The sequence below is a fragment of the Notothenia rossii genome, assembly GCF_949606895.1.
Source record: "Notothenia rossii genome assembly, chromosome: 6".
NCBI lineage: Eukaryota > Metazoa > Chordata > Actinopteri > Perciformes > Nototheniidae > Notothenia > Notothenia rossii.
This window is the reverse complement of record NC_136909.1, coordinates 71,876,171-71,901,617: the sequence shown is the minus strand read 5'-3', so window position 1 is coordinate 71,901,617 and position 25,447 is coordinate 71,876,171. Positions and strand designations below refer to the sequence as shown.

General features: G+C 40.2%; 1 protein-coding gene across 20 annotated transcripts in view; it reads right to left on the bottom strand.

Annotated features, from left to right (window-relative positions):
* dst (dystonin) overlaps positions 1 to 25,447 on the bottom strand; it is a 105,049-nt gene that overhangs the window by 52,605 nt on the left and 26,997 nt on the right. For 18 of the 20 annotated variants that reach the window (XM_079686945.1, XM_079686928.1, XM_079686944.1 and 15 more), the window contains 31 exons: positions 24,014 to 24,106; positions 17,775 to 17,941; positions 17,568 to 17,680; positions 17,273 to 17,379; positions 17,055 to 17,174; positions 16,591 to 16,686; positions 16,351 to 16,478; positions 14,823 to 14,916; positions 14,574 to 14,728; positions 14,033 to 14,492; positions 13,815 to 13,943; positions 13,337 to 13,414; positions 13,090 to 13,251; positions 12,760 to 12,864; positions 12,488 to 12,583; positions 12,252 to 12,377; positions 12,011 to 12,163; positions 11,760 to 11,914; positions 11,490 to 11,616; positions 11,192 to 11,375; positions 10,406 to 10,563; positions 10,134 to 10,312; positions 9,887 to 10,025; positions 9,606 to 9,799; positions 9,359 to 9,521; positions 9,193 to 9,276; positions 8,926 to 9,033; positions 8,732 to 8,830; positions 2,361 to 2,507; positions 608 to 696; positions 413 to 521 (listed from right to left, as the gene is read on the bottom strand). In XM_079686945.1, the coding sequence (XP_079543071.1) occupies positions 413 to 521; positions 608 to 696; positions 2,361 to 2,507; positions 8,732 to 8,830; positions 8,926 to 9,033; positions 9,193 to 9,276; positions 9,359 to 9,521; positions 9,606 to 9,799; positions 9,887 to 10,025; positions 10,134 to 10,312; positions 10,406 to 10,563; positions 11,192 to 11,375; positions 11,490 to 11,616; positions 11,760 to 11,914; positions 12,011 to 12,163; positions 12,252 to 12,377; positions 12,488 to 12,583; positions 12,760 to 12,864; positions 13,090 to 13,251; positions 13,337 to 13,414; positions 13,815 to 13,943; positions 14,033 to 14,492; positions 14,574 to 14,728; positions 14,823 to 14,916; positions 16,351 to 16,478; positions 16,591 to 16,686; positions 17,055 to 17,174; positions 17,273 to 17,379; positions 17,568 to 17,680; positions 17,775 to 17,941; positions 24,014 to 24,106 (4,317 nt within the window). Of the gene's footprint in view, positions 1 to 412; positions 522 to 607; positions 697 to 2,360; positions 2,508 to 8,731; positions 8,831 to 8,925; positions 9,034 to 9,192; positions 9,277 to 9,358; positions 9,522 to 9,605; positions 9,800 to 9,886; positions 10,026 to 10,133; positions 10,313 to 10,405; positions 10,564 to 11,191; positions 11,376 to 11,489; positions 11,617 to 11,759; positions 11,915 to 12,010; positions 12,164 to 12,251; positions 12,378 to 12,487; positions 12,584 to 12,759; positions 12,865 to 13,089; positions 13,252 to 13,336; positions 13,415 to 13,814; positions 13,944 to 14,032; positions 14,493 to 14,573; positions 14,729 to 14,822; positions 14,917 to 14,994; positions 15,147 to 16,350; positions 16,479 to 16,590; positions 16,687 to 17,054; positions 17,175 to 17,272; positions 17,380 to 17,567; positions 17,681 to 17,774; positions 17,942 to 20,195; positions 20,943 to 24,013; positions 24,107 to 25,447 lie in introns of those variants that run through there. The other 2 variants (XM_079686930.1, XM_079686936.1) reach the window with 2 other exon arrangements.

Sequence of the window (25,447 nt, the reverse complement as noted above, 5' to 3'; positions counted from 1 at the left end):
CGCATCAGGGTTGCAACAGGAGAGCGACGGATAATACATATAAAGCTATCATGCATCTGGTAATGCAGTATCCAGCATCTTGCAAAAAGAGGGTAGTTAGTCACATCACATAGTGTACTGTGAAAAAAGGGTTAAGTGTCATATCTGTTGAAGTCAAGCACATTAATAACAGAGACATGTCAGACCAAAGCCGGGCGCGACTAAGCATGTTTACAGCATACTCAGATTTTGTGGGCTACAACTGAACTATGTTTTTGTCCACTAATGTAATATAATACAAAGGGGGATGCAAACTGCACACACTGTAGGAGAAGAAGAAATTGTTAGTCATGCAGTTGAACGTCAGGTGGTGTGTTTTCTAACACATTATAAGACACATATCACTGATAGATGTAACAGCGTTTGATCAAACCTCTTCTGCAGTCGTAGTCTGATCTGAACAATGCTGGGAGAGTTCACTGTAGGCCTGATTGAGCGCCTTCAGCTGCTCCTGGGCCTTTTCTCTTTCGTCCTCGCTCATTCTGTCAAATGAAACACAAAGAATGAGGCTGAGGATTTAAGCAGTGAAAGAAATATTGTGCAGGTCACTCACAGTAGCTACACTTACTTGTCACTGTGTTTGTTCAGCATCATTTGCGTGGCCCTCAATGCCTCTGCAATTTGTTCCTTCTTAGTGACCATCTCCTCAACTGACACCTGACAAACATCAAACAGTGATATATTAATACTAAATATGATATAAGTGATTCTTTTTAGCTTTTCTATGACTACTCTTTGAATATTAATCATGCAATAATGTAGTAACTTATATAATCATAGTTAACAGGGACACAACAAAAACCCCAACCTAACACATTCTTGTGAACTGCAATTTTCAAGAGAACTGCTTAATGTTTTACAATTGAGTTATTTATATAAAATATGTTATTTCCTAAAAGTACACTCTTGTGACTATATTTCAAAGAAATAATCCAAAATAATGCAAACCAATAGAAAATCAAAGCATCAAATGTTAGTTGATATAACTAAAGATGATGATAGCTCTAAACTCATTTTTGAAGGTGTCATTTGTTGTATTGTTGGATTTGATTGCATCATTTTCTCTGCATTACACATTTCAGAAATACTTTGAGAGAGGGTTTTATATTCTCAAAAGGAAAAACGCCCAAGCTGTCATTATTACACTGTTGGAATTGTTTTTTGAATTTTTGTGTGCATAATGTATAATATAATGTAAATAATAATTAAACTAAAAGATTAAACTAAAATTGAATCAGAAAAATAAATGTTCATTGAATATAACATACTGACATATTTTTCTGTGTATTCAAATCAGAATAAATACTAATTAGTAATACGTATCACACATAATTATCATTCTTTATAATACTAAATTGTACTTTATTTGTTGTTTTGTTGTAATCTACCAATATATTATATGCACCCTTTTTTGTCTATGTGTCTTTTATGATTATTATTATTATTGTCATTGTTATTATTATACAAGTCAGTGCCTTCGGTTTGTTCTGCAATATAGTTTACTACAGTACTAGTTATTACATTGAATACAATTATTAAAACTCCACAGACCACTGACTCCTTTAAGAAGGGCCTAAAAACCTTTCTTTTAAAAAAAGCCTTTTATTAAACTTGTGTTTTTTAAAGTATATTATGCCCCGTGTAGCACTTTGGCATTACTTTTAGCAATGAAAGGTGCTTTACAAATACAATTTATTATTAGTAGTATTATTATTATTATTATTATTATTACTATTGTAATACTATAGAATACCTATCATTTCAGGATCCCCAAAATCTTTCTCAGAACAATTCTGTTATAATGACAATGCTATCTTGATCTCCAGCACACATAAGTGAAATGTAAAATGTCTGTAACATTTTACTTGAATAATGACAGCTTTGGGACATATAAAATGAATGTTTCTTGGACACATAAGGACAAAATAATATATATGAACCTAATGTTCATATGTTAAACACCTGTTGGGCCTAAATAACAGTTATTCAGTGAGGTTGTTCTGAAATGTGAGTGCTTGTGAGACTTTTGGTGTTATTGAACGATTGTGAAAACCTCATTATTGACCATCCTTTTGTGTACAGGGGATACGCTCAAGTATTTACGCCTACTATAGTGTAAAATACATGGATTACATGAATCGTTAAGTAAACACTGTTTTTATTTTATTATAAATCATACACTGTGACAGCTAAAAGGCTGCAATATCATTTTTGATTAGAAAAACACTTTCCAAAGCATTCTGACATGTACAACACATATGGGGCAAGATATCAAAACAGGACACACCAGAAAATACCAAAATACAATACACATTATTTACCTGGGGCTTATTAGAAGCGTCTGTGTTGGCATTGCTATCTTTCAGAGCATTCCCATCATTGTTCGTGGTCTGTTTCACATTGGACATCCAGTGCAACAGTTTGCTAACTTTATCACCATGCTCTCTGTTCTCCTCATCAACAGATCTCTACAATTAAAACAGATGGGGTTTTGAAGATTGTTAACTTTGTTACAAAGAAAGAAAACAGTGGAGGGGGGAATCCTAAAAGGAAGGGGGACATTGCCAAAATACATTTATAATCAGTTAAAACAATTGAGAATGCGGTTAGTTGCATCAACCACTATATTAAAACATGTGTTTAAACCCAAAAAAAAGGTCAAGTAACTTTAAAGCCAACACAAAACCAAAAGAGATCTATTTACAGATTTGGCTTTCATGCTATGGACAAGCATATATTTACAGATGGTTATTACTTGTAGGCGCAAACATAATGAAATGTTGCCTTGGCTCCATAACCATGAATTTTGGTAGCCTCCAGTAACCTTAGCCCGGTGTGGCAGTCGAACACACTTCTCTCAAGAGCCTCCCTGAAAGTGATTCTTCTCTTGGTCTTCGGACAGGTGAGGCTTTTGGTCTGGAACCTCTCCTCTTTGAGTACTGAGGCAGTAACTTTGTCAACAAGGCCGCTCTGAATGACTTCCTCGAGGGAGACTCTGTCATGTGTCTCAGGGTTTATTAATCCTCCAGTCAGGAGCTGGAACTCAATACAGCGGAAACCTGCATCCTTCGGGATGACATTTTCCTGAACAGCCTGGGTGATGGACAAAGTCTTTGAAGTCTTGGGGTGAATGATCCCATTAAATGCCTGCTCAAACTGTTGGAGCTGCTGATTCAACGCCTCATCTAAAAGACCTCTTTTGAGAGCCTCCGAGAGGGTAACTTTCTCCCCTGAAGAGGGGTCGCAAATCCCTCCAGTGCAGGCCTGGGCCTCCAACAGCCTGGAGGCAGTGGCTCTATCAGTAAAGCCCTGTTGAAAACCTTGAAGAACCGACAGCCTTTTCCTCTGGGTGACGTCCCAGAGACCGGCAACGGGGCTCTTGACATCTTCCACAACCACCATTCTTGAAAATATGATGTCGGCAATCTCATATATGCTAAGAAGCCCACTGTGATAGCTTCCAAGCTCAGATCTTTCAAGAAGCCTCTGACTCAGAGCGTGCTCCAGACAAAGTTGTCGACCACTTTTGACATCAGTAATGATGTGAAGGGGGCTTCCGTTGGAGTCAAGTACAGACTTTTCCTGCCATTCGCTCTCTTGCTGTGACAGGAACAGATATGTCCTCTTGTCAATGTGTCGCCCCTTGAATGCTTCATATGCTGACATTTCGATGCCAGAGCTGCTGCTGACAACAGACACTCTGTGAGAGCTCGTGGGAGAGGTGTTTGTTAGATGTTTCTCACCAAATGGGGAGAGAAATACACCACCATCTATGTCATAAAGGCATGTCTTCAGTATTTCAGAGTAGTATGCTTTCTGTCCACTGTCAGGGTTATGGAAACCTTTGGGGTTACTGACTGGATCGTACAGACTCTGTAGGGTCTCCTTGTTCAAAAGACCCCGATCGACAGCAATGCTAGCCGGCACCCTGACACCAGTCTCTGGGTTGATCAGGCCACCAGTGGCTACCTGGACCTCAAGAATCTTCTTGCCTTTGTATCTATCGAGAATCCTTTCCTCCATTGCCTGAAACACGGACAGCTTTTTGCCAGCATGGATGTAGCCACTAATAGCTTTCTGAGCTTCTATCAGTTTATCTTTTAGGCCCGCCTCTATAATACCTCTCTCAACAGCCTCAGCAACTGGATAGGTTTGCCCTGTGGACAGATCTGTAAGGCTTCCTGTTGCAGCCTGAGCCTCCAGGAACTCAAGAGCGTACGTCTTCGCCAAAAAACCTTTCTCAGCAGCTTCAAGGAAGGATATCTTTTTCTTACTTGACTCCACATATATTCCAGCAATAGTAGTTGGTTTGCCGGCGTATTGAGCAAGCGATGCCTGCAGCTCTTCCATTGTGATGAGGCCCACCTCGAACTTCCTCAAAACCTCTTCGTCCAAGAGTTTAAAGTTGATCATGTTTTGAATACTTGTGTAGCCTTTGAGTTCTGGGAGCTTTTGGGAAGTTGAATATATCACACTTTGTTTTCCCTCAATGTCTGATGTGTTTACAGTTTCACATGTTTGTTTAATCTGATACGTCTTGGTCTTAGTGATGCTTTGTGTTACATTGGGACGTTGGTCTGTTAGTCCACACAGCGCCATGTATCCATGTGTTGTTACAGTCATGGGCTCATCAGGTTTTATTTGGCTCTTGTATGTCACATTTTGCATGTCTTCTTGGATGGTAGGGGGATTTTGAGTAGTAGAGATATTTAAGGATTTCTTTGTCAGTGATTCATGAATGCTTTGGCTGTGAGTTATTTCCATTTTATCTTGTTTGACTTGTTTCAGTCCTTCAAGAATATTGCATTTCTCCATTGTTGCCATCTGTAGATGTGACATTGAAAGAATGTTTCAGTTACAAAGATATATAATTAGTAAAACTTTGAAACGTTTAAACATGTGTTTTTCTTATAAATACAATATAGTGCTAAAGTAATGTGGAACTTCATCCATACCTCTGCGGACACTTTGATTTGGCGACTCTCGTCCTCCATGTTGTATTTAGCACTTTCATACGAGGGCACCATCTTCTGCATCGCTGTCTGTTCTGTCTTCACTGATGCAGCATTGTTATCCCACACATTGTGACGACTGGTTTCAAAGAATTCCTGTTTGTTCATGCCCTGGTTTTCAGTTATTATCCTGACTTCAAGCATCAAAAGCTTTTCCTGAAGATGTTTAACCTCTTTGGCGTACGACTCGATTTGATCCCGAAGAGCTTCATTTTCCTTCAGTGTCAGTGTACTGTCTGTACCCTTAGCCGACTCACTTGACTTTTCATTGCAAAGGCCTTGTAAAGCACTTACTTTTGAGTTGAGTTTAAATTGGTCTTCCTCAAGTTGGGAAGTTTGTAATGTTGCCTTTAAGAGCTCATGTTCGAGTTTCGATCTTTCCTGTTGCAGTTGGTCCATTTGGATCTGCATTTGCAGCAGTTTGTCTGATTGGTGCTTTGTTTCCACGGTGGTTTGATGAACGGTTGATATCTGTTTGACATCTTGTCTGAAATACTTGTTAAGCATTTCTGCTAATTCTGCACTATGTGACTGCTGGTTTGAATTTCCACTTTGACTTGAGATTTCAGATTGAAGTAAAATGAGTTTTTTCTCTACTTCAGTCTGCACTAGCAACAACTGCCTCTCGTAGCCCTCTTTCTGAAGCTCTAGTTTACTTTTCAACTCTTCTAGCATTTTCGTGCACTTCTCAAGCTGTTCTTGCATCTGCTGTGACTTCAGCTTAAGGACAGAGCTTTCATTTTGCTTTAGTTCAGCTTCTTTTTGGGCACGTTTTAGATTTTCTTTCAGCAATCTGACTTCAGTTCCAAATGAGATGCTTTTCTCTAACGACTCAGCTTTCTCCCTTTTAAGGATGGTATTTTCATGTTCAAGATTTGATCTGGATTTGTCAGAACTGGACGTTACTTCTTTTATTGTTTCTTTATATTTCTGAAGCTCAGACTCCATCTGCAATATTTTTGAATCTTTGTCTTTTCTTTCTCTGGTCTCTTTCAACAACTCATCTTTAGTTCTCTGTACGGAAGAACTGAGCTCTGAGATTTTGACATTTAAGTTCTCTACGTTTCTGTCTGCTGCTCGCTGCTTTAGGTTTTCTGTCACTTCCTCTGAGCTGCTGGTTAACCCTTTAATAATGTGCTTATTGTTGTAAAGCTCATCTTCTAATGCCTTAATCTTATTCTGATGTTTTTGACTTTCTTCAGATTCTCTTTGGAGTTCTGCATTTCTTTTCTTAAGCAGCGTGTTCAAATCATTAATTTCAGAATTTTGCATGTGGACCTTTTGATTTGCAGAGTTCTTCTCAGCAAACACTGACTGAAGTTCTGATTTCAGAGTTGATATTTCGTTCTCACAATTGCCCATTTTTGAATTCAGTGTTTGGATTTTCTGCTGCAGTTCAGTCATTCTCCTTACCTCCTCACTGTAATCCTGCAGTTTCATTTGAAGCTCAAAGGAGTTCTGAGATTTTTTATTTAGTTCATCCTCAATTATTTTAACCTGTGATTTTGTGCTCTCGGCCTGAGACTTGAAGATTTGAATTTGCTGATCCTTGCTGTCAATCTCCATTGTCACCTGATCGAGTTGAGCTGTCACATTCTTCTGATTCTTTTCCATCTCCATATTTATCTGTTTGACCTCATCTACGCTTTTCTGCAATTGAGAAGCAACTAACTCACTTTTCTCAAGTTCTGCTTGGAGGTGTTTACATTTGAGTTGTGACACCTGCTCAGACCTCTTCACTAAGTTGTATTCTTCCTCAGCTGTTTGAAGCTGCTGTTTCCAGCTCTCTATCTCTCTCTTTAAAGACTTTACTTTTTGATCAGCAAATGATCTATCTTTCTCCAATGACTCTGTTTGGATCTGGAGACCTTTAACATCACTGTCAGATGAGACATTTATCCTTGTTAACTCGTTGCATTTAAACTTCATCTGATCTACGACTGCCTGCTTGGAAGCTACCTCTTCTTCTAAGTTGTTAATCTTGTGGATATTTTCCTGCTCCAAGGAGCTTTTCTTAAGCATATCTCCTTGGAGGCTCTTCAATTGCTCTTTCAGGCCTTCAATTTCAGTGCTTTGGAAAAACGAACTTTGTTCCAATGAGGACTTAGTTCTCTGGAGAGATCTGATTTCTTCTTGAAGCTCGTTGATTGATTTCCTCATGTTCATTGCTTCCTGTCGGAGATCCTCTGATTTCTGTCTCATGTTGTTCCTCTCAGTTTCCATGTCCATCTGAAGCTTCCTCAGTCTGTTGTTGCTGTCATTCAACAGCTTTTTATAACTTTGTGCCTTCTCCTCAGCCATTTCTGCTCTTTTCTGGATCAGGACAAGTTCCTCTTCTTTCTGCAGCAGGACAGCCGCCATCCTGCTGTTGTTTTCTCTGACTGCAGATAACTCAAGCTCACTGTTGACTGTCGACTCGGTGTCAGATGCCAAAGGCTGCTGAGCCAGATTATTTACTTTAGCCGTGATTTGACTTTGCACCCGTCCCTCAGTACTTTCCTCCAAGTGTATTCTTCTCTTAGGTTTAGGGCTTTGTTGCTTAAGATCTTGTTCATCATTCATTTTCTTTAGGAGGTCCTCTACTTTCTGTTGAGCTAAAGACCACTTGGCCTCTGACTGCTGGATTAACAGTTTTGTGTGACTTAACTCCATCTCACTGGCCGCTTTGTCTTTTACCGATATTTCTAACTTGGTGCGATACTGATTAACGTCATGCTCAAGCTTTGATTTCTGAAAAGTCAGATCATCAATTGTCTTCTGTTGCGTCTCTACTTTTCCTTCCAACTGTTCCAGCTGTGCTTGTCTTGCAGCCAGCAGAGCTTCCTGTTCCTGAACCCGTTCCTTAAGTTGGCTATTCTCTATTTCCCCTGCAGCTTTTTGGAGCTCCACACTCTTTGTCCTTTGTGCATTCTCTGTTCTCTCAAAAGCCTTTTTGCTCTATAAAGCAAAAAAAGATGTAATCCACTGTGTTATGTTTTATTAGAAATTGTTGAATAATATGCATGAATACTTTACTTCTCACCAGAGTGCTGCAGGCATATAAGTCAATCTCTCCAGGAATTTACAAAATCAAGACTGCGTGACTTTGTAGTTTAACAGAAATATTGAGGAGGGTTAAAAATGTAAATGTGCAATAAGATTTTGTTAGGGTTTAATTGATGGCACTTGTTACTAATTTCCTCACTGCACCTTTGGCAGTATTACAACTTTTTCCACAAACATTCCTGGAGAGAATGTATTTTTCCACAGAAAGGACATCTTTCTCTGTGTGAAAGAATAAAGAAAGCTCACTTTTCCCAGCAGGTCACCAGCAATAAAGAGATACCATACATGCAGACATGCACCGCATCCGCGCAATTCCCTTGCTTCTATTGAGCTATGAAGAATATGTTTTCATTTGTGATGAGCTGGACATCTACGAAAAAAGAGACAACCCTCGCAGGAAGTCAAGAACTCAAGGGGGATACAGAGTTTAGTGCATTCTTTCATGATTCAATACATCTTAGTGAGGCAGTGAAATATGTTGATGCGAAACAGAAGACCTAGAAAACATGCCAAGATAAGAAGGAAACAGGCCTTTTAAGTTTAAGCGTCCATATAGCCCCGAAAGTCAAAAATATGCTGCAAAAGCTCCTGTAAATGTAAAAAGCAGGGAAGTATAGAAAATAGGAAATGCTCACCTCTTCGTCTTCAGTTCTCTTCAAGGTTTCACTGGCAAACTTCACATACTGTGTCATGAGAGTCACAAGAGCAGTGTAGCGGGTTCTGAGGTCCATAAACTGTGAATTTAGGAAAAACAAGTGTGTGACTGAGATGAACTCAACAAAGAGCATTCAATGATATCCTATCCAAGTGAAATCCTAGTTTTAGATACCTCCTGTTGAATGGCATCCGCACAGCTCTGCATCTTCCGTTTCTTGAGAGGAGACTTATGTTGGGAGTCGACCATCGCTCTGAACGTCATCAGCTGTAGTTCATAATCCTAAAAAGAAATGTATATATATGTATATACGTTTACAAGGTTGTTTCCTTCACATCTACAACCAAGTTCAGTTTGGATCATATCTTGACCGCTGCCAAAACTCGGCTATTTTCATCTATAAGAGAAAGCACACACTTGTTTAAAGATGAATTAGCTTACCTTAATGGAAGATGAGTACTGCTCTGAGTACTTCTGACACTCGTCAATTCTATCCTGTTTTTGTTCAATTTCAGCAACAAGGACCTGAAAACAAAGACTTTTATTTATACTGCCATATAAAGTATACATGTCTTTACCTTAACAGTTAAGTTAACTGTTGTCCTACCTTCTGCTTGTTTAACAGCTCAGCCAGTGCCTTGCTATCTTCAGGTTTGTTTTCTTGGGCGTTGAATTGTTCAGCTTCCATTTCTCTAACCCATTCATCCAGACTACTGTGAGAGTCTCTGTAGTGTTTCAGAGACTTGCCGATACCATCCAGGTCCCGAAGCCTAAAAATGTACATATAGCATCAATGAGCAGTACAAACACTTATATATAATGTTGTTTGTTAAAATCCTACATTTAACACTGACCTGCTATCAATCTGGGAGTGAATGTTCTGCCATCTCTCGCTCAGCTGATCAGCTTTCTCCTTGTGCCAGTCAAAGTCAAAGTCCCGCTCGTTGTGTGCTTTGAACATGCGGTCACTGATGACTCGTGCTTTCTGCAGCTCATCCTCCATATCATGGAACACTTCCTGCTTTTCATCAATCTCTGACCGCCATTGCTAGAATGATAAGGACAAGTGGTCACTAAAAAAGGAACTATGAACGACGCTAATGTTAGTGATGTGTTCAATTCAACAGTGTATTACCTTTAATGTTGAAATGACTGTCTCGATGGATTTGACGTCAGAGTTCATAGCGTCTTCCTCATAGAGTTTGGATTCAAAGGACTTAACAAGAGCCTCTGCACTCTGGCTGTGCCTCACCACTAAGCTCACTGTTTTCAGTCTGCAACACAAAAGAGAAAGGGCCTTCAATTAGGTACTTTTAATGCAAATATATGTCTTCTACAATTATCAAAACGCCCAATGTTTACTTCTTAAAATGGCCACCTACTTGTCCATATAGATGGAAGACATGGAGTACACTTGGCTCATGCTCTGAATGAGGACGGTGAGTTCAGAGGAAAGTGTTGGAACAGAAGGAAAACCTGCAGCCTGTCTGAGGAACAGCTCACACTTCTCCTTCATAACGTCAAAGTCCTCCTTCATTCGGTTCATCTCCGCTGTCTTTTGCTGCAGAGTAGCATGACAAACAATAAGGATTAAGATAACATGACCCATAAGTTCTTGAATAAATGAAATTATTATTGATAACCACATTTGTACCTCATGTTCTGTGATGCGCTGCAGGCTCTGTTCGAGGTCGTCTCTCTCCAGCGGGGTGCGGAGCTGCCTGATCAGGTGTTCCTCGTGGGCCTCCAGATGCATCCGGAAGTTGCGTATTTCTGAGATGTAATGATTGTACACCGACTCCTCGTGTTCCTCTGTTTACAAAAAATTGAAAAGATAATCACAAAAATATTAAATATGTTTATATTCATATTTTTAGGTATGAAGATATGAAAGGCCAATTCTGTTTCTTATTTAAAATTTTTAAAAAAAAGCTGTTGTGAACAATTGTTTCCATTTGGACATTTCTGGGCAATATCACATAATAATAAAAAAAGATATGGTTAAACCTCCATTAAATCTCATACACAGTAAGTGAATACACACATAATCACCACTAGGTGGCATCATTATCCCAATAAAAGGCAGAGTAAGACCCGTTGCAACTAAATAGCCGACACTGCTAGAGTGAAGCAAAGTCATACATACATTAGAACAATTTTGTTCATAAGATTAAAACTCTTTCTTTAAAAAAAGGGAACAATTGCCTTAATATACACGTATAAAAAAATATATTTTGTATTTTTTCAGAACTACACACCATAGCGCTTGCTTTTAATTTACAGAAAAGCCAACCACTCTTCTTAACTCTGTTAAAACATAATTCCAAAAGGCATTAACTTGAGGCTTAATGGGCTTAAAGAGCCATGTGTTTCCCTCGCGTGTTCAATGTGCACCAGCGGCTCCTTGTTTTGCAGGACAAAAGGGAAGTGTGAGCCTTGCCTCTTTCTGCTGATCTGAGTAATTCCTGGTAGTACTCCTTGCAGGCGGCAACGTCTCTCTCTAGCTGGGAACAGTCTGCCACAGTAAAGACCTCGGACTCCTCGCTGTCTTCCAGGAACTCGTCGAAGTGGGACTGCAGGTTGCTCAAAACCTGCTGATGCTCACCCTGTAACATGGTCTTTATCTGTGGAGAAATGACGTGGAAATAAGACTAACATGTATGTGCATCTTTTCTACAATTAACATCAAAATTAAGTATGATGAGTCTTAAAGGGAAAATGTTAGAATTTGAACATACTGAGGCAACATTCCAGTTGCGGATGGCTCGTACATCAGCCATTAGATAATACCAAGATACCACACTCTTCATGTTGATGTGTGAGTGGGACCACAATGCCAGCACATTCTGGTATAACTGCTCCGTTCTGCAGGAAAAAGCAAAGAGGAATACAAAATGTAAGCCACCAAAGTCCAGTAACAAGAGCTTATGCATTCATTAACAGTCACCTGAACTCAAGAAGAACTTTATTTAGATGAACAGGACACAAAATGAAGCCAAGCATCGCACCTGGTTGCCATGTCAACAGCCTCTTTGTTGGGTGGAGGCACGGTGAAGCAGACGGAGGGCACCATGGCCTCGTTCCCTGCGGGGTTGATGACTTTCCACTTGGCTCTGTGAGAGTTACTGGCCAACACGCACTCGTCGTCTTTATAAATGGTAATCTGAAAGAGTTGTGATAAAGAAACACCATGGATACATGATAAGAATGACAATTAAAGGGAATGAAGTGTGTTATAAGTAAGAGGACATCTGTATACCTCTATCTGACGATAATCACAGATGGCCTTCACAGGGATGGAGGATCTCACGGGGCTCTCTGGGTTCCTGGGCCTGAGCTGCACGATATTCTTGGCCCTGCCCACCATCCCAGCGACAGTGCTGCGGTACTGAAGAAGCTGCTCTTTCTCATCCTAGAAAAACACCATACCAAAGAAATAAGGTATTTTTCACTAATTCTCAAAATGCACACACACTTCATTCTTCTCTTTATAAGTTTACCATGGACTCCTGAATGAGATCCTCCAGTCTGTGTAAGCTGCTTGTTCGATCACAGCTGTATTTTCTCTGAATGGCCTCCTGCAGGCTCTTTAGGTAGTCCATGGACTCTTTGGCGTCACTGAAAAACTGCATGGGTTGAAAGAAGGACGATGAGAGAAAGAAAGACATGCCATAATAAATTAGATGAGACAAACGAATATACTTTGCTTCATTGGCTATACCACGCAGCAGCTCACCTCGAAATAAACAGCGTTCTCCTTGAGATGCTGTTCTACACATGAGCAGAGCTGTAAGATCCAACTCCACTGAGTCTGCATGGCAGCCCTGTACGCCTTAAAGAGAAACATCCCAGAATTAAGACACAATTAACAGGAGTAATAGCTGAAAATTATAACACTTAAAAGACATCACAATTATTTTAATGATTGTGGGAGCGGTATGCAGGGCGGCACGCAACTACTGCCAGCTGAAATGAGTGTGCAAAAGGAAAAAAACACACGGGGCTTACTTCAATAGTCAGCCTGGCTGGGTGGTTCTTGTGCATAAGGCGTTCTGCCTTGTCCTGCACAGACTTGATCACTTCCTCCTTTTCATCCAGCTCCCTCATCAGGTCCTGTAAAAAGACATTAGGCTGAGTATCTCCCACAATCCCACATCCTGTCTAACAGAGCTGAAGGTAATCATTACAAGGACACAGTACACAAATCCCTCCACTGGGATTATAGTTGTATCAAATGAATGCACCTGTAATCCCACAATATTTATCTAAACCCTTGCTGTTCCATCTGCGTTGAAGATCACACTTTAGAAGACTGTTTATTAAACAGGAAATACGTACAGCATGGTAGTCTCTTTTCTTGGAGATGCTGCCATTGCGATCACTCCAGTCAAAGGCTACTTCCTCCTCCTCTTTCTCGTTCAGCCAGATCAGCTCCTGAGTCGCCTTCGACACAAAGTCTTGCAGGCTCTCCAGGTGGCTCTGTCGCTCTCTGGAGTTATTCTAAAAAGAGTACATAAATAAGGTTTAGCATTTACAGTACAGCACATATTTCAGATAAAGACTATTGAGCTCAGGGATCACTTACCAGTAGCCTTTCATACTGCTTTTCTAGTTTGTTCAGTTTGTCCGAATAAATTACTTTCAGGGGGATCTGCATCTGAATCTGAGAAAAGAAAATATTTTCGTTTTTATTCTGCAGAAACCAAGTGCAGGCCACTTCAGCCCAAATGTCATACCAGTTGTTGCAAGTACTTTGCTTAGCTCTCAGTTTTTACCATGTCCAAAACTATTCACAGACATACAAATTGTGTACATTACATTATTTTAACAATTTCCTGTAATATACCGCATGGAGAATGCACATTTTCAAAACCCCTAGAGGGTTTTAGGCAATTGTCCTTTACATTTCCTTCAAATTATGCATGTACAGTATCTGTTTAATTGTACTATGTGTGTGTATAAAGAAATAAACAACCATTAGGTATAACACTATGTACAATGGTTGATGTTTCAACTTGGAAATAATACATAAGCAAGCAAGAGATAAACGGCTTAGTGCTTACCTCACTCAGTTTGGCCTCTTTAAGACTCATTTGAAATTCTTCAATGGCTCTGTGAACACTTTTGTGGTTGTCTAAATGCAGTTCCACACTTGGCAAATCAGATCCCCACTCTGAGCGATCAAGCTGCAACTTTAAAGCAAAAAAACACACATATATTATTGAATATGTGTACAAAACAGCTACACTACATTATGAAGAAGTTGATGGTTGTGACTCACCTGCATCTCTTCCACCCAGCTCAGGAGGTCCTGAACAAATTTCATGTTGACCTCCTCTTCCGTCATGTTGGGGTCCGCCAGGGAGGATTTCTGCAAGGGCTTGCGGATCTGCATGTGTTTCAATTGCCTGAGGCTGCCAGGGTCCATGCCACCACCACCACTCCCCATGAAGCCCTGGACTGAAGCGGGCTGCAGGCCGGGGGTCATTGCAGGGCTGAAGGAAGGGGTCATGCCCGGTGTAAGGCTGGAGGTGAATGTGGAGCCAGGGGTACCTAAACCCCCCGGGGTGAGATCTGGTGTCAGGCTTGAGTTGATGTTCTGAGAGAAGCCAGAGTTCAGGCTTTGTGTGATGCCTGAAATCATCCTTTTGGTTTGTTCTGTCGTGAGCGTGTGTCCTTTGCTGTACACGGAAGAACATTCCGACCTCAGGGAGAGCAGGTCATCTCGGAGTTGTGATACCCTGCATTCAAAAAGACACAACAATATGAGATGCAAGAGACCCGGAAAAGTTTCTTTTTTTTTGCAAGAAGATATATTTTACCTTTGGACAAGTTGATCCGCAAAGGGGAATTTCCCATCCAGAAGAATTTGGATGTCCACCACTTGTTGTCTGAGGATATTCTCACACTCCAAGAGGTAGCCAGCAATCTCAGCTTCATTTAGAAACTGGATACCAGACTCGAGACGTTTTGCATCCTTAGCAGAGGGGAAAAAAGAGACTCATCACAAAGGACTGTACACACACTGCTATTTATCTCTATTTTCATCAAGTCAAAAACACAAAACTTACAGACTGCAGGGCGATTCTTGCCAACGCCAGCTTGTCCTCTCCGTTTACACAGTCCCGCTGGACCCTGTTGGCAATCTGCTGCAACATCTCCAGCCTTTACAAAACAAAAGATGAGTTAGTATCACTTACATTTTTAAAAAACAGAATCTTCACAATGCAGACGTAACTTCACCTGGATCCATAGGCAATGCTGTTATTGAGAAAGATCGAGTTGTTGATTTGTAACGGTTCAGTGCGGATGGTGTCATTGGAGCAGAGACTGTTGAAGCTACTGTTGCTTACAGACGAGGTCCCACTAAAATAGGTCATCTTACTTTTACTGGTGAACCACGGCTGCTATTACCAGCATCTCGAACAATCCACGCTACATTTCTCCTTCTAGTCCTCCCTCTGAAAGGATCCCAGCCTCGACCCAGCCTTGACAGTTTGGCGGCCAGCATTCGCAGACCTAACTGATGGAGCGGCTTTCAACTCGCTCATATTTATAGCGCCATGGCCAGGTGCAGAGCGAGTCTCCCACCCTGACATAATGTGCTGCCTCAGGGGATAAAGTTAAATAGCAGGTTGAGACAGTACTCCTTTATACCAACTGAGGCGGCATAAGGAGCGGCCAAGCTGCTGTTTTTGCTTTTTCTGCCAGATTTTACCACTCCCAACATCAATAGGGTAAATATGCGTTTATGGATGATAAAGGCAGGGACAGAGATTTGAATTTTTCTAAACTATTGTCAACTTCACAATCTCTGTATTTAGTTTCCATAGAAATAGTATCAACTCTTCTAACAAATATTGTAAACAAAGCACCAGCTTGAGCTCCAAAACTTGACTGAGCTTGCCCTCTGAAAGCAGCCACTATGATCTATGAGCATTTGCAAATATCTGCCTTTTTAAAGTAACTAGATCCATCCTGATTTGGTTTCAGAATGGAAAGCAACTCATATTTTCCCCACACATATTTATGATTAATTTGTTTGCTGCTCATATTTTTCAAAACACTCGATCATCCAAGCAGAACCAACCCTCACAACCTTATCACATAGAAACGGTGCATCATGGCTGCAGTAAATCTGATCAGGAAATATTGTGTACAAAAGCTCATAAATATGTTGATAGACTTCATATCGTAGTGTGCCATGGTCCAGTGAGGGGATTTGTAATTTAATAAGGACAATCAATCTCTGACATAAACCCTGACCTCAGTGCAATAGAGACATTAGTATGCTTGCAATATTATCACACAGCCTTCACCACCATAAGGAACTCGAGTAAGATATTTACACATTTTTTAAATGCTCTTCACTAAATAAAATATGATATTTCTTGCTTTAAATCCTTTGTTGTTGCCTCATACTCTCCACATTTTGTCATATCAAAACACCAACTATATGTTTTTGTTAGATGGTGACTTTTTGACGGACAAGTAACCCACAACATTTGCTTTCAAATACTATAAATATGACCCCCTTTAAATCATATTATTTTGAGCCAGAAAACACTCAGTATTAATACGTGCAGTGCCTCCACATACCGTTCCACCTCAGGCCTAAGGCTCTTCTCTCTTTCCAGCATAGCAACTATTAATTTCCCCCATTCCTTCTCAACATCATTTGGGTGATGACCCTGGGGTAACTGAATACGTCCAAACTCGATCCACATCTGTCAGATAAGCCAAAATACAGACTTGTTATTATCAGTACAGTATGTAACCATTCAACCACTCAATGTGTGATTACAGTAGCATGTTTTTTTCTATTTTGGATTAGTATACCTCAAGCATTTTATAGAGATTCTTGATTTTTGTCTTCTCATTCTCTTTCACAGGGATTTCATTTTCTTTAAAATGCAGATACTGTGTATAAAGTGCCTGTAAAAGAAAGCAGAGTTCGTATCAAACATGATGATTAAGCACTTGAACCATAAGGCAACTGAACAGATGTTTTCAAGCAGACAGATCTCTATACATGTGTCTGTACTCTCCCCTTGTCTGCATAAAAGTGCCTTTACTGTTAGCTGCTATCGACTAATTGCTGTAAATGGATGCCGCTGCTCTCTCATATCCATCAATATCACTTTAAGTCTCAGTTACAGCAGATAGCAGATAGATGCTGGACATGGGTTCTTTGAAGCATTCAACTCGCCTTCACGCTTCTGACAGCACATACACAATGTAAGATAAGACAGCTGTAGCCCAACATAATGCAAAATAAACCAAAGAATCCACTTCTTTAATACCTTTAGTTCCACAGGGTTGTTGGGGAATGATCTGTCTGTCATTATGGCCACATTGTGTTTGATCCACTGGCTGAGGTATTTGATCATGTTCTGGTACTCCACCCATTTGATATCAACATCCTGTTCAAAGAAAGAGGACCATCATCAATGAAGCACTTTTCAGCACTTTGACTTGGAATTAAGGTGGAGTTACTGGTGGACCGATGCCATCAACTCACAATGGGACTGATTCCATCAACGCCGTCAGGTACTTTGGGGAAAGCGTCATACAGTGTCGACACGTATGTGATTACTGACTTTTCATCGGGTGCCTGAACGTCCACATCTGATGAGGGAAGACAAAACCAAAAGGTCACATATGCACACATGACAACTAACTATGTTTGGAGAAGAATTATCCCTCAAGCTAACATCTCCAAGCTTCACTCCAAATGATTAATAGCACAAAGTTGTTAAAATCTTTTAGTGTTTTTGGAGTAAAAGCAAACATGACACAGTGTGAATGGATCTCACCTTCGGGATCCAGCAATCTGGCAACCCCCAGCTGTTCAGCTACACAAAACGCGCTCTCTAAATTTGATCGGTTGGGCTGTGTCGACACATAGCTCATGTCAATCAGGTCTGGCCTATAAAAGAGAGAAAGAGAGAACAATGAGGAGTTGGATGTAGTGCTTTCCTATTTTGAAAATAAACCCTGCAGTTACTTTGGTGTTACCGTACCTGTATTTATGTATAATGGCGTTGAATAGCCTCCCATCCCTCCACGAGGTTGTGAAGTTGTCACATCGTACGCCAACGTAGCCCTCTGTCATTTGCCTGGTCCAGAAGAGTAGCCTCTCTTTGGCTGTCATGTCTTGGGACTCTCCTGTCACATGGATCTCCGAGATCTGTCAAGATGGACAGATGTTAAATGGCGCACAGACACAAAACATCTAACCCACAAACTGTGGATAACAACCAAGCAAGACTTCACCATTACTAATAAGTAACAATCACAACAAAACTTTGAAATATACAATAATACAATCAAACGTGACAAGAACACAAGCTACATGCCATTAAAGTACTACATAATAATCTGCATGTCACAACAATGGCGGAACACTTTAAGCTTCACAAAGATGTTTGTTTGTTTTTTGCACAGGAAACAATATAATAAAACAAAAATATTTTATTTCATATTTGACTCATCTGTGAATTTAGTTTAAAATAGTTAATAGTTTCCTTATCAGGTTCATTACCATTCCTTCTCACACTAGAGACATGGAAAAAGTCAGGAGGTCAGTGTAAGATAAACATTTGTACGACTCAGCAGTTTTACAATGTGGAATACTGACGATTAGGATGACATCAAACAAACAGTGCCTCTTCACAGGTTGAGTTCGACAGCATTGTTACCACAGCGGGTTTAAAGCACATGTATGACATCTCAGCAAACTTTCTATCTACAGCTCACGTTATATTCAGCATATATTTAAGCTTCTGTGCTTTGTTTCCTGTAACATACATCCCAAACAATCACATTAATGGGAATGCCACATGTCAGACACACTGTATTTCAATTTGCCAGCAATACATGGGGTACATCTTAGAGAGTTTGTTTCTAATTTCCATATACCAGGAACATTTATGTCAGTACATAGTTTGAACAAAAGCCAAGAAGAAGCAAAACACTGAATAGATTTTACCAGAAGAACATCAATCAAACTTCGAAGAGGAAGGGATTTGAAGCCAGACATCTGTCATAAAAGCAGCAGTGAAAAACAGAAACAGTAACCATAATAACCACATCCTGAAGAAAAGAATGGAGGAAGAATGCCACCAACCTAACCACATTTCTTCATTTTCAAACTCTGAAACATTTCTAGAGTCCAGTTAACAACCAATATTACAGTTACTACCGGAACTCTTAGAGAACGACTGTGGCCCTACCTCAAACTTCGTGAACACAGTATGATATAGACAAGTTGAATTTGACTGACTGTTGATTTTACTGACTTAAGATGTCAATCGCACACTGATGGAAAAGGATAAAACACATTCAACTAGAAAGGTACTCAGAGAACACAGAACTCAGCCATTGTCAAATGCCCTATCCCACAATGTTAACAAAAGTGAAAAAGTGAATTATCCTCCAATTTTCATAATAGCGAACAAACCGAACAAGGCTGCATGGATCCAGAGGCGAAACAACTATTTTCAAAAGAAAATAAAGACATTGGTGTGCTTTCTGTCTCACAAACTGGATTAGAAAAATGTGACAGTAAAAAACGTTCCCAAGACATTTGTTATTATAAAACAAGGTGATGTCAGAGCACTGTATAAGAGTTGATGTTCTACAAGAGAGTAGAGAACAACAATAAAATGCTGTTTTTAAAAAATAAATATAAAAAGGATTGAGACGATGATACAAACTCATTGACCGTAACACCACAAGCCTATCAATCCCTGCATCATCAATATAGTTTATACCGTGCCGAGTTTCATACAAACTATGGTAGCCATTAGTTTACAAAATGATAAGAGGGGACAAACAGCAACCCTTAAGGCCAGGAAGGTTGCCACCTTTTAGATTAAACACTGTTTACTGTCACACACGATTTTTATAATATACCAAAGTGACTATTCTAATTAGATCAGTTATTACACAGACACAGGGTAAGAGCATGCTATGACTCTTTAACAGTAAGCTACTAGCTCCATCCTGATGCTGTGAAACACCTGCTAACTATTGATAAGATAGTCAACATACTGTTCTTCTCGACATACAGATGAGCAGCATACATATTTTAACAGAACTAGGTAAATGCCAAAGTATTTCATCTTCTCCACAGGTGACGCCTGGGGTGTAACATACCTTTAATAACCTATGATTTGTATGTGACCCAAGAATGACTTTGAACAGACAGAAATACACTACAGTAAAGAGATCATTATCTATGCTTAAGCTGTACTGGGAAAACTAGTTGAACAAACCGCGGTTTCTCTTCAGAAATTCTTTATTCGATGCAAAAATATGTTTAACATAGTGCTTGATTCATGATTTGTAAACAAACCTTGCAATGTTCATGATAAATCCTACTCCAATCACAACATTTTCTGTCATTATTAATGACTATTTATAACCCGCACTATGTTTACCTCATGCTGGTTGGAAATGCATTTGGCAGGAGCTGGAAGATGGTCTACGTAACCAGAGCAGGTGTGGGCCCTCCTTCTCTTCCTCCTGTGTGCTTGGGAGCCACATATAATCTTGGCAAACGTCTCCTCACTCCCAGGTCTGTCATTACCCCTCAGAGTCCTTAGCATGTGCTCCACTGCTCCAAAGCTGACAGCCCTCCTTAACTGCCTCTGCAGCAGCCTCTTTACAAGCAGACCATCCTTAGGTGAAGCGCCTCTGGGAGTTGATTTAATGCAGTGAAGCTTTTCTTCTACGGAGGACCTGCTTCTGTCATCGTCTGTGAAAAACCTTCCCGGCCTGTAAGCTAACCTTTTGATTGTTTGATTAGAGGGATCTCTGAGTACCAAAACTGGTACCTCACCAACATACACGCCTGTGCTGATGCTGTCCTGCCTGGATACATGTTTCTTCAACACTGTTGTTTTATCCAGCCCTGCTTGGGATTCCTCTGGGTTCTCTACTGGGACACCTTTAGGTTCTGCACTACTGCAGTTGGCTTCAGTTGCAACAGCCTCCCCACGTCTAAGACTCCTGAGAGATCCAGCAGCTTGAAAATCCCCTGATTTCCTTTTCTTCCTCTGAAAATAGCGCCGCCCTTTGAGCTCCTTAGACTCAAGGCTCAGTGGAGCTGTCTTGGGGTCGACGTAGCATTCCTCTTTAGGGCCTCGAACGCAGCCGCAGATGTTTCCCATGGCTGACAGTCAAACAGCCTATTACCCATTGACAGGGCTGGGATCCAGACAGTGAGCTTTTTTTTTAAGCAAAGTATCCGGTGAGCATGGCTTGATCTTTAGAGACACTATCCCATTGACAGAAAGCCATTTTCACACTGTGCCACTCGCGCACAATAAACAGTGACAGAGAAGCCGGTAGACATAATGCTCGCGCCAGTCAGAGCAAAGTTGACTTTCGTTGACTCATAGCTGAGAACCGGTCAGCCTCTCTCCCCCCCAACCCTCTCTCTCTCTCTCGCTCGCTCGCTCTCCCTAGCTCTCTCCCTAGCTCTCTCCCTAGCTCTCTCCCTCAGTGCATTTCTCTCTTGCCTGCGTGCTCTCTCCTGAGTCTCTCCTCTGACACTGGAAACTTTCTGACCTTTGAAACATTTCTCTGGCTTTGCTAATCCATTACAAACACGATAAATGCATACACAGACGTGGACCATGTGCTTGTGGCTCTCAGCTGAGCAGGAATGGCACAGACTTGTGGAAAGACCTGTTTTGAGCTGGCTTGTCTGCTTCCTCAACACATAAACATGTGAACATCACAGCCGCCGTTTGTGAGTCTTATATTTTTTTCTGTAATAGGAGATGGAGGGAGGACAAGGTTTAAGCTTCACTGCAAGTGGAAGCCAGCTGATGGCCACCCATTATGCTGTGAGAAATTCTGGATCAGCAAGTTTGTCTGCGTGACCCAGACAGAGTCCCAGCCGTTCAGAGAGGCTTTGAAAAACAGAACAGCGTAGGTCAACGAGAGAAACAAATCCGTGCTGGACAACAAAGTCCTTTCACTTTGTCTATTAATCAAGCTACGTACAATGGTGGAGCCAGAGGTGGGGCTTAGGTTTAAACAAACACTACTATCTGAACAGATCACCACCAACGCAGTTCACAAAGGGGAAAAAGATCTGGCCAGGAAGTGATTCACCACATTAAACCTTTACAACAACATTACACCGCTGTCCCACTGTGGAGGAATCTAACTAAATGTTTAATACAAGACAAAAATAAAGTACTGTATAAAAGAGTAAATATATGTCACCAGCACTGCTCGACTAAAAATGAACACAAAACCGCTGTCAGCTTGCAATATTTAAACAATGACGTTTCCCTGAAGGGCAAAGTCACCTGACAGCTATCACAGTTCAAACTACCGGTACACATAATGATTACTCACAGTGCTACCTATGGCCACCTAAAGTCAGACTATTACATACTGGTATAGGTGCAGCATCAGGTTACGTGTGTGTACATGTTATATTTCAGTTAAATGGTTTATATCATTTATTATTTATCATATTTAATAGGTTAAACTTATTTATTAATCTGTGAATTGTTCAAATACATGAGTCATGACTGGAGCAGTAGACGTCACGAAGACAGTGAAAGTGAATCAGGGCAAAAACAAACAAACAAGCTCATAAATTCCTGACAACAGTGCATTGTTGTGGTGGCACACTGTCACCAGGCTATACTAAAATAAACAGCACCACGTCTCAGGTGAAAATACAGCATGGTCACCAGGGTGGGGACTAGCGGCAGCTTTGTGATGAGATTTCATTATCTGTACAAACATTATCAAACAAAGGATAGTTTATAAAACACCTTAACACTAGCTATTAGGTAAAGACACACCCTGTCCGTGCTCCCAGTTTACAGAAGTCAATATGAAAAAACAGCCTGCAGCAAAAAGAAAAGCCTTAAGTATGTCCCTTGAAAGCTTGACGTTTGAAAAACAGTTCATACTTGCTTATATAATAAAGCCGAGGGTGGATAATGTGACTGAAACGTTTTTTTCTGCCCTACAAAATCAAGAAGAAACAGGCCCATCACTGCTCAAGGGCTTGCGTGAGACGGACAGCAGGTGTTGGCATCTTCACCGACGCTAACTGTCAGCGAGTCCAGGCCAAATCATATTAACTGCTTTACCTCCATTATTTTTTGATTGAGGGTGTTAATCCATTAATACAAGAATGCATCTGTCTCAGTAGCATCTCAATAAAAGCTGTAAGTGTTAAAGACTATTTCAATAATACTGTCCCTTAAGCAACCAGTGAGTCATGTGGCTTGAGCCAAATATATTAATAATCCAATGCAAAACAGTCAGAGATAAAAAGAGAAGGGTAGAGAGCATGAGTGAGAAGTATTCATGGCGTTTCTGTAAGTTATTGGATTTGATATAGACACCTGGATACTCATGGCATGCACACTTACTAACCCACTCCACTGCAGCAATAAAACGAAAATATTCCCAGAGAGAACATTTAAAAAAAACATTCAGGGTCAGGGAGAGACATAAAGCTCAGCCTGGGGCACACAACATTTTAAAACTGCATACCTTGGTTGCACTGACTGTGCACAAAGTTTTAAAAAAACATTAGACCAAGCACATTTTGAACATTAACTGATTACTCACAGTAAAAGTTTAAATTGAACATACTTTACAAAATAAAGCTATATTCAAGCCTTTTACCATTGTACTCAAACACAGATTTGTTGAAAAATCAGTGCAGGGTAATTTACCATTTCTCAATACATCGTGTGAATACCATACCAAAAACCTTTCTTCCAACAGAACCTATGCAAAGTTAACTTGTCAAGTTGCCACAGAGGATGAATCAAACATGCATTATAGTAATCCAGGTTAACACTCACATCATATATTACACTATAATCTTCCATGAGTAACACAGCGATTACAACAGTCAACATGATGCGAGCGGCACAGTTTTGACACCTTCTGGTCAAAAGTAGAATCATCTTTGAAGCATAAATCTGGTATGCATTTGTCACGCTATTATGTAACTCAATCCCACAGCATGCCAGAGTTTCTGTTGCACTGATCATTAATCTCTACACAGACCAAGGTAACCCTTTGGAAAAATAAAGGTTATGGATACATTTGTAAAGATACAGAAAATTATAAATTAATATATCTTATTAATGTATCACTTACATATAAGGAAGTAATATCCAGTATCTGAGTGATGAATATGAATTACTGGGCCGATAAAATAATTATAATAATAATAATTACCACAACATGAAATTACAACACTGACCTGAAAGTGCAGAATTATGGTCCAGATCAATCCCAGGGTCAGTTTCGGGTTGCCATCTGTGATGTCATCATTCCTGATATTTACAAGTTTGACCTAATGATAGGAAACACATGATTAGCATATTCTATATAAACAATGTCTCCAAGTTTTTACATGTAAATGTATTTGGTACCAAGTAAAATATTTCAGTGTAGCTCTGTTTTCTATTTTGCCTGTCATTTAACAAGCACCACAAGGTGGCACAATACTCATTATATTATGTCAGGGAAACACGGTTACTGTCATCGTGTGGGTGTGAGGTGACAGAGAGAATGAATGATTGCTAATAATGAAATGTTATAAATCTGCTAGGACGTTTATCTTCCACGTATAGAAGTACAAAATAATCTTAATAATTTAAATAAATAAAACATGGTCCAGAAAGCAGAGTCTAATCACATTCTTGTTTTAATTGAGCAGTTAATTTATTCCTCCAGTTCCAGCCTGATTATCAGCAATAATGTTGTAATCAATTGGCCGCAGGGGGAGATTTTAGGGAGTTTGCACAGTGAGAGTGTTTAACATTTAATGACAGCAGATGATGCATTGAAGTGTCTGATATGTGTTGTCCCTAAAACAATAGAACAAGTCATTTGTGACCATCTATGATTCCTTTGTCTCAGGCCTTACGTCACATCTGGCTACCGCTCAGCCAGCCTGTGTGTTCTTCATCACATCCTGAGAGGTTGGGGGAGGGGAGGGCAATCAAAGCTGCTAAAAACCCCACTGATGGGATTTGTAGTCAGTGCTCCTTGAATGCTGCCATAACTATATCTGGGAACTGATTTTCTATTTTTATCAAGAAAAGACTGAAAATGCCACGAGTCAATCAGTGTGTGATGTAGGACAATGGGCTTCTTTGGATAATAACTCCTGAATGGGGATGTCCCACACAATAGGGCATTTTTGTATGAGCCCAGATTTGTACACATACTGTGTCCCAGCTCAATTACATGTGTTGCTTTGCTTGCAATTCCCTGCCTCAGTGGTTACAAGTGAACAGATTTCTAGTAATATGATGCAACTCCCAAGGTACACTGTAGCTGCCACAATAAGTGATACGATTATGTGGGCTATTCAGCTGCAACCTTTTAGATCATTCACTTCCTGTATCAAATGTCCTAATTTTTTTATGTAGACATTGGTTGGAAACTGCTCTTAATCCATGAAGGGACAGGAAGGTAGAAACATGATTTTGTTTTTAGCTATGGGGTATGATGGAAGAGATTTGAATGCATGCTTCCAGTATCTTAAAAAGGGACAGTTCATCGTAAAATAAATACAATATATATATATAGCTCACCTCAAACCTGTAGTGCTTTTCGTCAATAAATATTGATATGATCTGAGCTGTGAAGTGTTGGAAATATCCGATGGAACTACATGATGCTTGCT